The sequence below is a fragment of the Lampris incognitus genome, chromosome 1 (genome assembly GCF_029633865.1).
Source record: "Lampris incognitus isolate fLamInc1 chromosome 1, fLamInc1.hap2, whole genome shotgun sequence".
In the NCBI taxonomy this organism is placed as follows: Eukaryota; Metazoa; Chordata; class Actinopteri; order Lampriformes; family Lampridae; genus Lampris; species Lampris incognitus.
The window spans coordinates 74,760,184-74,773,512 of record NC_079211.1 but is presented as its reverse complement, the minus strand read 5'-3'; the positions used below and the strand labels follow the sequence as shown (position 1 = coordinate 74,773,512).

Genomic DNA, 13,329 nt, shown 5'->3' with positions numbered 1-13,329 from the left:
AAGAAGAGAGTGCAGGCAGGGTGGAGTGGGTGGAGAAGAGTGTCAGGAGTGATGTGTGACAGAAGGGTACCAGCAAGAGTTAAAGGGAAGGTTTACAAGATGGTAGTGAGACCAGCTATGTTGTATGGTTTGGAGACAGTGGCACTGATGAAAAGACCGGAGGAGGAGCTGGAGGTGGCAGAGATGAAGATGATAAGATTTTCATTGGGAGTAACGAGGAAGGACAGGATTAGGAACGATTATATTAGAGGGACAGCTCAGGTTGGACGGTTTGGAGACAAAGCAAGAGAGGCAAGATTGAGATGGTGTGGACATGTGTGGAGGAGAGATGCTGGGTATATTGGGAGAAGGATGCTGAATATGGAGCTGCCAGGGAAGAGGAGAAGAGGAAGGCCAAAGAGGAGGTTTATGGATGTGGTGAGGGAGGACATGCAGGTGGCTGGTGTGACAGAGGAAGATGCTGAGGACAGGAAGAGATGGAAACGGATGATCCGCTGTGGCGCCCCCTAACGGGAGCAGCCAAAAGTATTAGTAGTAGTAGTAGTGGTAGTAGTTAGTAGTTAGTGACCCCTTTCGTAAGGTAAATCCATGAAATGAGCCCTTAATGCATAGAAAGTTCTGCTCAAGTTTAGTCACTGTTTTTAAATTAATTTGCTTTTTACAATTTAAAATTTCATTTAGCAGGTGCTGTTATCCAAAGTGACAGAAATCTGAGCGATAGCTGGCTTGTATAACATTAGCAGTCTACAAACGGACTCTTACTTGAGAATTGTCCCAAACTGGATTTGAACCCCCAGTCTCCAGTGGTAAAGCTGGCATTCTTTTTTTTTAACCTACTCATCTACTGAGCTATGCAGCAGCTAGCCTAGTGAACATACAAAGCTTCATCTTAAAGGGGCTATATATCATGATTTTAGTTTAAAACATTCACAAATTAACTAACATTTTTAATAGAATGTGAAGTAACAGTTTTGACGGTAAGTCAAAGACGTCTATTTATTGTATTGACTAAAGTTAGCATGCTAACCAGCTAGCCCTGGCCCGTCCCGTCGTGTAATGCTAGCCCTGGCCCATCCCGTTGCGTAATAACACTTTATACCTCAAGAGGCGATAATGAGTCACCATAGCGTCCAGTCTGCTCTAAGTCCAACACGAGAGGACGAGGAAGTAATGCTGCTCTGAAGGTACTGGTGCACACTCTCTGAGTAAATGCTCGTATCTCAGAAACAATACATTGCACAGCTTCGATTTTTACACCGTGAGTGTCACAAGAAGTCAGCGAACATTTTGATGTATTATGTGTCTGAATATAGTGACAATTTCGAACGTCACCTTACCTCTCTTTCTCGAACGGAAAACCCAGTTTTCCTCATCTCAGCTTTCTAGAACACACCCTGAGAGAACACACCCTGAAAGAATACACCCTGTAAGAACACACCCTTAAAGAACATACCCTGAAAGAAAACACCCTGAAAGAACACACCCTGTAAGAACACACCCTTAAAGAACATACCCTGAAAGAACACACCCTGAAAGAACACACCCTTAAAGAACATACCCTGAAAGAACACACCCTTAAAGAACATACCCTGAAAGAACACACCCTGAAAGAACACACCCTTAAAGAACATACCCTGAAAGAACACACCCTGAAAGAACACACCCTGAAAGAACACACCCTTAAAGAACATACCCTGAAAGAACACACCCTTAAAGAACACACCCTGTAAGAACACACCCTTAAAGAACATACCCTGAAAGAACACACCCTGAAAGAACACACCCTTAAAGAACATACCCTGAAAGAACACACCCTTAAAGAACATACCCTGAAAGAACACACCCTGAAAGAACACACCCTTAAAGAACATACCCTGAAAGAACACACCCTGAAAGAACACACCCTGAAAGAACACACCCTTAAAGAACATACCCTGAAAGAACACACCCTTAAAGAACATACCCTGAAAGAACACACCCTTAAAGAACATACCCTGAAAGAACACACCCTTAAAGAACATACCCTGAAAGAACACATCCTTAAAGAACATACCCTGAAAAAACACACCCTTAAAGAACACACTCTGAAAGAACACACCCTTAAAGAACATACCCTGAAAGAACACACCCTTAAAGAACACACCCTGAAAGAACATACCCTGAAAGAACGCACCCTGAAAGAACACACCCTGAAAGAACGCACCCTGAAAGAACGCACCCTGAAAGAACATACCCTGAAAGAACACACCCCGAAAGAACACACCCTGAAAGAACACACCCTGAAAGAATACACCCCGAAAGAACACACCCCGAAAGAACACACCCCGAAAGAACACAACCTGAAAGAACACACCCTGAATCTTCTTTCTGGACTTCAAAGCAGTCCAGCGAGACAAACATTTGAACTGTAGCATGATCAAACCATAAGGTTCACAGCACAGTCAGGCGTGTGTTATGATTAGTGTTGACCAAAAGCTGGTCACAAGCCATGTTTTCTATCAGGTTAAAATGACTTTGTGTTGCCCTTAAGCAGTTTACATGTTCCTTGCTACATCCATGCCATATTCTTGAGTTTTCTGGGACTGCAAGGCTGGACTTCCTGCTCTCACAAGTGCAAAGCCTACATGTGGTTGTGATTTACTGCATTACACATAAAACAAAACCAACCAAAGCAGATTTTGCTCCTATTCAAACTGCTACATTTCATTATACATTATCTTTAATTGATGGATCTAAACCAGAATGTGTAGACAAACTGTTAGAAGATGAACATCCTGATGACACAGAGTCACACGTTCAGTCCCAACAACAACCAGCAGGACTGGCACACAACCACTTATACTGCTCCAGAATACTGCTGTCATGTTGGCAGCCATACCAACATGTTCCCTGGCTCTGCCAAATGATGGCAGCTAAGCAGGTGGGGTCTTGGCTAGTACTTGGGTGGGAGACCACTCGGGAAAACGGAGTTGCTGCTGGAAGTGGTGTTGGTGGGCTAGTAGGGGGCAGTCTTCCCTCTGGTCCTAAACAAAAAAACAAAAAAAATCCCAGTGCTGTGAGGGGGACACTGTGCTGTAGGAGACACCATCCTTCAGATGAGACGTTAAACAGAGGTCCTGACTCACTGTGGTCATTAAAGATCCCATGGCACTTATTGCAAGGAGAAGGGGGTTCCCCAGTGTCCTGGCAACAGTCCCAACCTGGCTCTTTCCATCTGGCCACCTGATCACCCCCATGTAATTCCCTCAATGGCTCCCCCCTCTCCACCTCAAGCTGATGTGTGGTGAGCGTTCTGGTGCAAAATGGCTGCCGTGCATCACCCAGGTGGTGCTACACACTGGTGGTGGCCAAAGTGTGTTACCCCCTTCAAGCACTTTGACTGTCTAGATAAAAATAAATATTATTACTATTGTTGTTGTTGTTGTTGTTGTTGTTGTTAATGCTGGAAACGTTGTGTGTGTCTGTACGTGTGCTTGTGTGTTTTCAGGCATTCCAGAACCACATGAAAGGAGAAGAGCACCAGAGAAGACTAAAGGAGATCACAAACTTCAGCACAGCCTGTCCATCTGTACACACACACAGCAGGTAAACACACAAACACACACACACACACACACACACTGAAGTTGTTTCAAACTCTAATTCGGTCCTAAGTCTTTCATAACAGGATGTCTCCTCAGACTACATGGAAGTTTGGGTCATATCAGAAATTGGCAGAAACTGAGTGAAATTTCTTCGTTTCCCTATGAAATAGGTGGGAGGGGAAGCTTTGCGACCAAACACATTAAACACACATAAATTAATGAAAGACAGTTTTACCATCTGCTATTGGTAGGAATGACGGATGGGTTCAAGGTGGAGGTGGGATTACATCAAGGATCGGCTCTGAGTCCTTTATTGTTTGCAGAGGTGATGGACAGGTTGACGGACGAGATCAGGCAGAAGTCTCCGTGGACGATGATGTTTGCGGATGACATTGTGATCTGTAGCGAGAGTAGGGTGCAGGTTGAGGAGAGCCTGGAGAGGTGGAGGTATGCACTGGAGAGAAGAGGAATGAAAGTCAGTAGGAGCAAGATGGAATACCTATGCATGAATGAGAAGGAGTAGAGGGGATGAAGGTGATGAGTTTAAATACTTGGGGTCAACTGTCCAAAGTAACGAGGAGTGCAGGAGAGAGGTGGAGAAGAGAGTGCAGGCAGGGTGGAGTGGGTGGAGAAGAGTTTCAGGAGTGGTTTGTGACGGAAGGGTACCAGCAAGAGTTAAAGGGAAGGTTTACAAGATGGTAGTGAGACCAGCTATGTTGTATGGTTTGGAGACAGTGGCACTGATGAAAAGACAGGAGGAGGAGCTTGAGGTGGCAGAGATGAAGATAAGATTTTCATTGGGAGTGATGAAGGAGGACAGGATTAGGAACGAGTATATTAAACGGACAGCTCAGGTTGGACAGTTTGGAGACAAAGCAAGAGAGGCAAGATTGAGATTGTGTGGACATGTGTGGAGGAGAGATGCTGGGTATACTGGGAGAAGGATGCTGAATATGGAGCTGCCAGGGAAGAGGGGAAGAGGAAGGCCAAAGAGGAGGTTTATGGATGTGGTGAGGGAGGAAATGCAGGTGGCTGGTGTGACAGAGGAAGATGCAGAGGACAGGAAGAGATGGAAACGGATGATCCGCTGTAGCGCCCCCTAACGGGAGCAGCCGAAAGTAGTAGTAGTAGTAGTGGTAGTGGTAGTAGTTTTCCAGCTCTCTTTTAACTTATTTTTAGCTTTTGGTCTTCATGTGTGTATATCTTATATTGTGTTTGGTCTTCATGTGTGTATATCTTATATTGTGTTTGCTGTGTTTGTCTGTGTCTGTCTTGCACTGTTTGGTGAAGCCACAGCCCTCATTTCATTTTTAACATGTGCCTGCACATTGTTTTTAATGACAATAAAATTGAATTGAATTGAATTGAATTTACTATTCACTGCTTCACCGCTGACCATGCTGCACATTTTTCATGTAGAGCATAGAGCATCATAGTAAAAAACTGGATGGGGCAACCGGGTAGCGTGGTGGTCTATTATGTTGCCTACCAACATGGGGATCGCCGGTTCGAATCCCCGTGTTACCTCCGGCTTGGTCGGGCGTCCCTACAGACACAATTGGCCGTGTCTGCGGGTGGGAAGCCGGATGTGGGTATGTGTCCTGGTTGCTGCACTAGCGCCTCTTGTGGTCGGTCGAGGCTCCTGTTCAGGGGGGAGGGGGAACTGGGGGGAATAGCGTGACCCCCCAACACGCTATGACCCCCTGGTGAAATTCCTCACTGTCAGGTGAAATAAGCGGCTGGTGACTCCACATGTATGGGAGGAGACATGTCGTAGTCTGCAGCCCTCCCCGGATCAGCAGAAGGGGTGAAGCAGAGATCGGGATGGCTCGGAAATTAGCCAGATATGATTGGGGAGAAAAAGGGAGAGGGGGAAATCAAAAGAAAAAAAAACCCCAAAAACTGGATTGTGTGACAATGTTAAAATATTAACATCCTGTATTGAATAATAACAATAATAATAATAAATCAATCTTATATAGCGCTTTTCAAGTATTCAAAGTTGCTTTACAATAAATGGAGTGAAACAAGACGACAGATGAACATAACACAGACATACAGGGGTGGATGGGAAGGGGGGCTACGAGAGGGAGAAGTGGCAGCCACAGACGACGCCAGCAGTACTCTCCGACTTGGACAGATATAAAGGGAAAGAAAAACAAACATCATAAATCACATAAATCACAGATGCAGGTCAAGCGCTCAGTCCCCAGCCTGCCCCAGACCAGGGGTGTATGAGCGGATGGGGGGCACGAGAAGGCAATGGAGAAAAGGGGTGTCTTGAGACGGGATTGGAAGAGTGGGAGGGATTCTGAGACTCTAATGATTTGGGGAAGTGAGTTCCAGAGCCTGGGAGCTGCTCTGGAGAAGGCTCGGTCACCAAAGCCGCGGAGGTTGGACCTGGGGTAGAGCGAAGGGAGGCTGAGGTGGATCTGAGGGAACAAGAGGGTTGGTAGGGGGAGAGGAGATCAGTGAGGTATGGGGGAGCCAATTTGTGAATGGCTTTATAGGTAAGAACCAGGAGTTTGTAATTGATCCGGTGGGAGATGGGTAGCCAGTGGAGGTCTTTTAGGACTGGGGTGATGTGGTGCCAGGATTTGGTGAAAGTTAAAAGTCGGATGGATGCGTTCTGGACCAATTGGAGTCTCTTGATAGAGCTAGCACTGATGCCATAGAGGAGTGAGTTGCAGTAATCAAGGCAGGAGGAGATGAAGGCATGGATCAGTATCTCAGCAGCAGGGTGTGTGAGAGAGGATCTTATTTTTGCGATGTTGCGAAGGTGGTAGAAGTAGGATTTGATCATTTGGTGGATATGTGGCTCAAGGGAGAGGGTGGGATCAAGGATCACACCAAGGTTGCGTGCCTGGGGGGAAGGGGAGACAGTAGTGCCATCGATGGTGAGAACAAGGTTGTTGATTTTGCTGAGAGTGGACTTGGAGCCAATGACGAGGAGTTAAGTTTTGTCACTGTTGAGTTTGAGGAGGTTTTGCTGCATCCAGACTTTAACTACAGACAGACAGGAGTCGATGTGAGAGAGGGGTGGATTGTGAGGGGATTTGGTGCTGACGTATATCTTGGTGTCATCAGCATAACAGTGGAAGGCCAAGTTGAAATGGCGGAGAATCTGACCAAATGGGAGAATGTAGATGATGAAAAGGAGTGGGCCGAGTACAGAACCTTGGGGAACACTTTGTGTAACTGTGGATGGAACAGAGGAGTGGTTGTGAAGTGAAATGAAGTGTGACCTGTTGGAGAGGTAAGACTGGAGCCAGCTGAGTACGGTGCCTTCCATACCGACATCTTTCAATCTGGTGAGCAGGGTGTTGTGACTCACAGTATCGAAGGCTGAACTCAGGTCGAGTAGGATGAGGATGTTAAGGGCTCCAGTATCAGCAGAGATGAGGAGATCATTAAGTACTTTAAGGAGTGCATTTTCAGTGCTGTGGAGTGGGCGAAAACCAGATTGGAGGGGTTCAAGTAGGTTGTTGGAGTGTAGGTAGGTTTGGAGTTGTGTGGCGACAATGCGTTCCAAGGTTTTAGAGAGGAAGGGGAGATTGGAAATTGGCCGGTAGTGGTTGAGGCAGGATGGATCAAGACCAGGTTTCTTGAGAATTGGGGTGACAGCTGCAGTTTTATAGGTAGAGGGGATAATTCCCATGAGACAGTGAGGAATTGAAAAGGTTGGTGAGGTAGGGGCATAGGGCAGGGAGGCATTTCTTCAGTAGGGGGGTGGGGAGGGGATCAAGGGAGCAGCTTGTGGATTTTGATGAGCTGATGAGTTCAGAGATAGTGGTAGGGGCAACTGGAACAAACCGGGAGAGGTGGCGATCAGGAGGAGGGGTATGAAGGTCAAGAGGAATAGGGAGAAGAGGGGCCGGAGTAGGTGCTGCTGAGTCAGACGCAGGGGACAGTGACTTGTTGATAGCGGCGATTTTTTCTGCAAAAAATTGGAGAAATGAGTTGCATTGTTCAGCAGTAGAGTTGGAGAGGGCATCGGCACGGGGCTTGAGGAGGTTGTTTACAGTGGTGAAAAGGGTGCGGGGGTTGTGGTTGGAATCATTAATGATGATGGAAAAATAGGCAGACTTGGCGGCGGTGAGGGCATCTTTGTAGGCAGAGAGGTGGAGGTTGTGGGTTTCTTGATGTACAGTGAGAGATGTTTTCTTGGCAAGTCGTTCCAGTTGGCGGGCAGTCTGTTTCATTGTGCGGAGCTCAGGTGTGAACCAGGGTGCAGAAGTGTTGAAGGAGACTGTTTTTGTTTTGAGAGGTGCCAGTGTGTTGAGGGAGGCAGACAGGGTGGCGTTGAGGTGATTGGTGAGATCATCAGGTAAGGTAGAGGCTGGTTCGAGGGGGAGAGCAGAGGAGAGCAGATCGAAGAGTTGGAGGGGGTCAATAGATTTAGTATTCCGGAATGTTATTTCTCTGAGGAGGTGTGGCAGAGGAGTTGGGGATGGAATAGTGAACTGGATGAGATTATGGTCTGACAGAAGAAATGGGGATGAATGGATGTTGTGTACCGGTAGATTGACAGAGCAGACCAGGTCAAGGATATGGCCTTTGACATCGGTGGGGAAAGTGACGTGCTGGGTGAGGTTGAAATTGTCCAATAGAGTGATGAATTCTAATGCAAACTTACAGGTGGGTAAATCAATGTGGAGGTTAAAATCACCAAGCAGTAGATTAGATACAGTTATTGAGATGGGTAGCATATGATAGAGACTTTACTCCAGCGAGACATGATACAGTTTTTAAACTGTGGGTTAACTGGGGAATCACAGCATGGTGCACTCTAGAGGAAAAAGGGGAGATGGAGAGTTTTCAGGGTATGAAAGACAAGTTTGATTTGGAGAATCATGACTTCTTTAGATATTTACAATTAAGGGATTATTACAACAAACGTATCAGGGGAGGACCCTCCATGGAGGTGAACATTTTGATTCAAATTATAATTAACGCATATAAAGGGAGAAAATCTAGGACTATATCTGTACTATATCAAGCTCTCACAACTAATAAACACTCAACTACATATATAAAAGAAAAATGGGAATTAAAATTTGGCACAGAAATTACAGAGGACTGGCAGAATATGTGGAAAGTTCATCAATCCTCCACTAGTTCGCGGATATGGAGGGAATTCTCCTGGAAAAATCTGATACGTTTTTTTGTTACACCAAAAATCAAAAATAGATACTCCAGCACCAAACTGTCATGCTGGAGGAAATGTGGAACAGAAGATGTAGACCACTCGCATATATTTTGGAAATGTAATAAGCTAGCGATGTTTTGGGAGATGGTTCATGATGTAATACAAAAGGTACTTGGATATGACTTCCCTAAGTGCTATATGACCCTCTATTTCTGTAATTTTAAAAACGACGATATAGGGCCAAGTGATAGATGTTTGGTTAAGATACTGCTGATTGCTGCTAAGAAGGCAATCACAAGAAAATGGTGCCAGGTGGACGCCCCCACACAAGGACAATGGATGGAAATAGTGGAGGACATTCATACAATGGAAAAACTGACTCATCGATTGAGACTTACAGTACCTCGGATGGAAGACCAGTGGAAGAAATGGACATGGTTTAAGGAGCAAACACGCGACAACATAATTCATGACAACACTTAAGACTGGAAAGTTAGACCCTCAGGAAGCTCTTGTAGTTCATTATTTTGTGTGTTTTTTTGTTGTTTTTGTTTTTGTTTTTTTGAGTTGCCCTGTTGGGCTTGTGTGCAAGTAAAGGTAGATAATTCAATGTTTACTTGAATATTGAATTATCATGTTTGTATTGACCTAAAAACTTCAATAAAAACTAAAGTGATAAAAAAATTTTTTTTTAAATCACCAAGCAGTGGTAAGTGTGAGGAGAGAGATGAGGCTATTGTGAGGAGTTCAGAGAGGTCGGACAGGAAAGATGGATTTGGTGTGGGTGGCCAGTAGATGAGAATGACAGCCATTGAGCAGGTTTTAAAAGCAAGGAATTCAAATGATGAGACAGTGGGGAGTGAGAGCTCAGTGGTCCTGAAGTTCTGATTGAATAAAACAGCAAGACCACCTCCACAATGGGAGGGACGGGGTCTGCAGATGTAGCCAAAACCGGGGGGGGGGTGCTTCGTTGAGGGAGAAAAAGTCTCCAGGTTGTTGCCAGGTTTCAGTGAGCAGGAGAAAGTCAAATGAATTATCAGTGATTGTTTCATGTAGGGTAAGGGCTTTGTTATTTAGTGATGGGTGTTAAGGAGGCAAGGTTGATGGAATGAGAGGGCGACGTAGTGGGGGCATGCTGGAGAGGTCTGAGGTTGTCCAGGTTAGCAGTGCGGGGGGGAGTGCAGTGGAAGGGGGGCGGTGGGAACATAGGGTTTGGATGTGGGATATCGTATCGGGGTTAGTGGAAGGATGTAGATGACGGGAGTGTCTGGGGCCGCGAGGAAGATAACGGCGGCAGCGGAGGATGCCAGCAAACAGAGCGGAGGTGCGTGCAACAGAGGATAGCCGGTAGTTTTTGTTGAGGGACAGGAAGGAGTTCATCAAGAGAGTAGTGTAAGGGAGGAGGAGGGAAATTAAACAGGGGAGAAATTAAAAAGTGAAACCAGGGTATTCTATGTAGTCGTAATAAGGAGGGTAACATAAGTAAAACCAGAAGGGGGCAGCAGAGTGTTGGTTCCATGAGACGGGTGGGTTAATAACGTTGGAAACGTAAGAGGGATGGCGCAGAGCATGGATGGGGTGAGGCTAGCTACTCACCATATGCAGGGGAGTGCCGCCTCCAGGGATGGTGATGTCCAGATTACGCTAGTCCCAGTTGATGATGACCCAAAGAGGGATAGTGTCCACTGCCGAGGGAAAATAAGGAAAATAGTCCAGCGGGGGTTGGGGGACGGAGCCAGATCCGCAAGCTAGCATGCAGAACCAGGAGGTCAAAGCTCACGTAACGGTAACGTTAGCCGAGTCGTGGTTAGCCAGTTGCAGCTAGCACAGTGGGCCGAAAAAAGAAAAGGGGATGGTGATGTCCAGATTATGCTCGTCCCAGCTGATGATGTTCCAAAGAGGGATAGTGTCCACTGCCGAGGGAAAATTAAATAAATAATCCAGCGGGGGTTGGGGGACGGAGCCAGATCCGCAAACTAGCGTGGAGAGCCAGGAGGTCAGAGCTCACGTAAAGCTAACGTTAGCCAAGTGGTGGTTAGCCAGTTAGCTAGTTAGAGCGGCTGGATCGCCGAAAAGACGGGGACAGAGAGGGGAAAGACAAGACGGTGGGAGAAGCGGCAGCCACACATGACGCCAGCGGTACTCTCCGATTTAAACACCACAAATACATACAAAAGGCAACGAAGACAAAAAAGAAAACGACAGCGAATCCAGCCGACAACAGCCGAGCAGTGGCAAAGAGCGTCTACCCGGAAAGCTACACAGCAACTGACTGTCACCGGTCAACACGATTAGATCTGCTCTGCTATTGGTCGACAGCATAACGTCACATGTCATTGTTGACCAAATTCAAACTTGACATGAAGACGTCAAAGAAAATGTGCTACGCAACTGGAAGTCAATTCACTTATTGCGGCAAATTTGTTGAAATTATATAATTTCATGTTTACAGTTTTGAGTTTGACCAGGGCCTCAGCTAGGTGCTCGGGGACCAGGGCCTTAGCTCGGGGACCAGGGCCTCAGCTCAGGGACCAGAGCCTCAGCTCGGTGCTCGGGGACCAGGGCCTCAGTTAGGCACTGAGGGACCAGAGCCTCAGCTCGGTGCTCAGGGACCAGGCCCTCCGTTAGGCACTGAGGGACCAGGGCCTCAGCTCGGTGCTCGGGGACCAGGGCCTCAGCTCGGTGCTCGGGGACCAGGGCCTCAGTTAGGCACTGAGGGACCAGGGCCTCAGCTAGGTGCTTGGGGACCAGGGCCTCAGTTAGGCACTGAGGGACCAGGGCCTCAGCTAGGCGCTTGGAGACCAGGTCCCTCAGCTTGGTTCTCGGGGACCAGGGCCTCACCTCGGTGACCAGGGCCTCAGCTCGGTGCTAGGGGACCAGGGCCATACCTGTTGGAGTTGGGCCCGTATAGAAATAAAGAATGTTGTGTGAGACAGACTGCAGCTTTGCACCTTCATGAATAGACTACAGATGGGGGGCGTCAGTACAGACTGTGTTTTAGACCTACACTTGTATAGTTGTAGGTTCACAGACTATCAATATGATTGCAGACTTTATAGACATATATGGACAGTTAGTGTCTGCCATTCCATTACCATGGTTACACAGACAAACTTTTAATGAACTTGATTGATTGATTGAGCCACTGGCAGAACATCACCTGTTACCTAGCAACCATGGAGCAGGAATGTGAGGCCAACATGGCTGACCTCTTAAGAGGGAGGGGCGTCTGAAGAAAAAGGAAGTGACATCATAGCTTCCTGGTCTGTTGTTTCCTTTCAGGGGGCGTAGACCAAACATCCAACGCTGGTGTGACACCTGCCAATCACATTTCACAGGTGATGTCATTCTCCATCGCCGGACCAGTCAACACAAGGTAAATCTCATGACATCACTCCTAAAAGAGGATACTTGAGGATAATTTGGTGAATGAAGGAAGAAAGCTGTTCCTCTGGCTTCAAATATGGAGGTCACAGTAACTATGTAAGTCTTTATGAGGCTGTATTATGAACAGGCAGGCCTCGGCCCACTGTCATGCCGTTATGAGAACATAGCAGGTTCGATAATACATCACATAGTATGACATTTCAAATTCACACCTTGACCCCTGAGACCCCAAAACCAGCGGCAGGTTTGAGAGGCATATTTTCTTTAAAAAAATCACCAAAATTACACCATTTATCATAGTCAGAAACTGTAAACATAAGAATGGTCATCAGAGTTTCACCTTTCCAGCGCTTCCTGACGGCACCGTGTGCGGTACACGGTTCTGTCAGGGAAATAACAGAATCTAAGCTTGAAATAGTCTTCTTTTTTTTTCTTTTTAGGTGCCACGGTGGCCCAGTGGTTAGCTCTGTCGCCTCACAGCGAGAAGGTCCTGGGTTTGAACCACGGGGTAGTCCAACCTCGGGGGTCATCCCAGGTCGTCCTCTGTGTGGAGTTTGCATGTTCTCCCCGTGTCTGCGGTGGGTTTTCTCCAGGTGCTCTGGTTTCCTCCCACAGTCCAAAGAAACATGCATGTTAGGGTTTATACTCCTGCCTGTGCCCCTGAGCAAGGCAGTGAGAAAAGAAGGGGAGTTGGTCCCCAGGTGCAGCATGAAGGCAGCAGCCTGCTGTTCCTCGCTACACACATCACACATCTGCAGTAACTGAATTTCCCAAGGGGACTAATAAAGTATGTCAGAATATAGAAGAAAAAGCTCCATCAGGATCAGGTGATGCTACATGTCTCATTAACACTTCACCATCAGTCAGGCAGCTGCATTAGCCAAGTTCTGTAAGTCAACAATAAAGTCTACAGTCTCGAGTACAGCTGGGAAGCATTGAATGGCTTGGATGAGACAAACGCTCATGTGACAACCAACCAGCAAGTCAGCCTCTGGTCAATCTGGTGTGTGTGTGTGTGTGTGTGTGTGTGTGTGTGTGTGTGTGTGTGTGTGTGTGTGTGTGTGTGTGTAGATGTGTAAGCGGTCGTCTCGGCCATTCTGTACGGCCTGTAAGAGACACTTCAGGACACCCAGGAAGTTTGTGGAACACATGAAGTCTCCTCAGCACAAACAGCAGGTCAGAAGGGGGCGCTGTCATCATGCAGCTATC

The 13,329-nt window shown here is 46.9% G+C and overlaps 1 protein-coding gene across 2 annotated transcripts in view; it reads left to right on the top strand.

Moving 5' to 3' along the window:
- LOC130120370 (cip1-interacting zinc finger protein-like) overlaps nucleotides 1-13,329 on the top strand; it is a 69,663-nt gene that overhangs the window by 48,178 nt on the left and 8,156 nt on the right. For both annotated transcript variants that reach the window (XM_056288920.1, XM_056288928.1), the window contains exons 7-9: nucleotides 3,488-3,585; nucleotides 12,016-12,109; nucleotides 13,192-13,296. In XM_056288920.1, coding sequence (XP_056144895.1) covers nucleotides 3,488-3,585; nucleotides 12,016-12,109; nucleotides 13,192-13,296 — 297 coding nt within the window. The remainder of the gene's footprint in view (nucleotides 1-3,487; nucleotides 3,586-12,015; nucleotides 12,110-13,191; nucleotides 13,297-13,329) is intronic.